Raw genomic sequence first — 1,569 nt, forward strand, 5'->3', positions numbered from 1 at the left:
ATAATAATGTAATAATAATAATAATAATAATAATAATAATAATAATAATAATATCAATCTTTTTATGCCAAGGGATGTAACCAATAAAAAACTATTTACCCAAAATTTTAATTTCCTTTCTTCGCTCCCTTAGTTCACGGCGGTTGGTCCGAGTGGTCCGACTGGGATGTGTGTCGTCAAGTCGGCCTTGACCGCATGGTGGACCAGTGCCTGTGTAGGTCAAGGTCGTGTGACTCGCCCAGGCCTGCCAACAACGGCATGGGGTGTCTGGGGCCCAGTATGGAGGTCAGCAACTGCACAGGTGAGACATAGGCTGATCATAATGATAACGATAATAATAATTACAAGGATGATATTGTCAATGATGACAACCTTTAATAACAGTAAAAATAAAAATTATAATAAGAATATCTTTATAAAGTAAAAGGTCAGATAACGAAACGTTTTTTTCTTTTTTTTTTAAAGCTGTAGGTGTATGTTTATTTACAGTTGAGTATGATCTGTTTAAACCAAAACTGCAGGATCGCCGGATTTTCCTCAGTTTAGCCAGACATTCGGTTGCGGGAGGTTTTTCGAATAGAAGAAAAAGAAAGGAGATATTATTTTCTTTCAGTTTATCTCTATTTTAGTTTTAGTTTAGTTTTAGTAAAGAATTTTACGGCGCCCGCAACAGCATAAGGTCATATGAGGGCCATATCTCTCTTTTAGGATTATGCATGTTTGGTTGAGTCATATTCCACGGTACGTTCATATTTTAAAAATCAACAATACACTTTAATGAGTCAATTTTGATTAGGCTGTACCCGTGGTTTTATGCACCTTGCAATATTTAGCAAAATTTGATAATTTTTTGCATAATTTCTGATTACTTTCCTTTTTCATTCTTTGGTAAAATTAACAGAATCACACAATTTCACATTTTTGGACGGGGACATAATATAAGGGCAATACAGAAGGAAAAAAAAAAGACAAATCGTGTCCCTTTCCACAGTTCACGGTAACTGGACAGAGTGGTCAGCATGGTCAGCGTGCTCCCAGACATGTGGTTTCGCCACACGCATGCGCTCTCGTCAGTGCGGCAGCCCGCCTCCAAAGTTCGGAGGTCGGCAGTGCCAAGGACAGGCAACTGAGGAGGAGTACTGTCGTGACAACCCGGAGTGTCCATGTGAGTACAGAAGGGTGATGGTAGATTGTTTGTGTGTGTGAGAGAGAGGGAGTAATAGAGAAGAGAGAGAGAGAGAAAATGGGAAAGAGAGTAAGAGTGAGTTAGAGAGTGAGTGAGAGAAAGAGTGAGTGAGAGAGAGAGAGTAAGATTGAGAGGGAGATGGAGAGAGAGAGAGAGAGAGAGAGAGAGAGAGAGAGAGAGACAGAGAGACAGAGAGAGAGAGAAAGAGAGAAAAGGTTGAGCATGGTTATAGCAGAAAGTGTGTGATTGTGTGTATGAATATATATGTCAGCATGTGTGAAAGTGTGAAAGCATTATGTGTGTGTCTAATGAAAATACACCTCCTAAAAACAATTCCTATTTTACTATTATTCTCTAATCTCCCCCCTCCCCCCAACCCCACC

The 1,569-nt window shown here is 39.6% G+C and overlaps 1 protein-coding gene across 1 annotated transcript in view; it reads left to right on the forward strand.

The window, feature by feature from the left end:
- The window catches only part of LOC101857491 (semaphorin-5A), a gene marked incomplete in the record, with an annotated part of 95,717 nt that extends 94,438 nt beyond the window's left edge, over positions 1 to 1,279 (forward strand). The window contains 2 exon segments of the mRNA XM_035970501.1: positions 134 to 301; positions 992 to 1,279. Of these exon segments, the coding sequence (XP_035826394.1) occupies positions 134 to 301; positions 992 to 1,206 (383 nt within the window).
- Positions 1,280 to 1,569: the final 290 nt, after the last annotated feature.

This window comes from Aplysia californica, unplaced genomic scaffold (assembly GCF_000002075.1).
Source record: "Aplysia californica isolate F4 #8 unplaced genomic scaffold, AplCal3.0 scaffold00275, whole genome shotgun sequence".
Lineage (NCBI taxonomy): Eukaryota > Metazoa > Mollusca > Gastropoda > Aplysiida > Aplysiidae > Aplysia > Aplysia californica.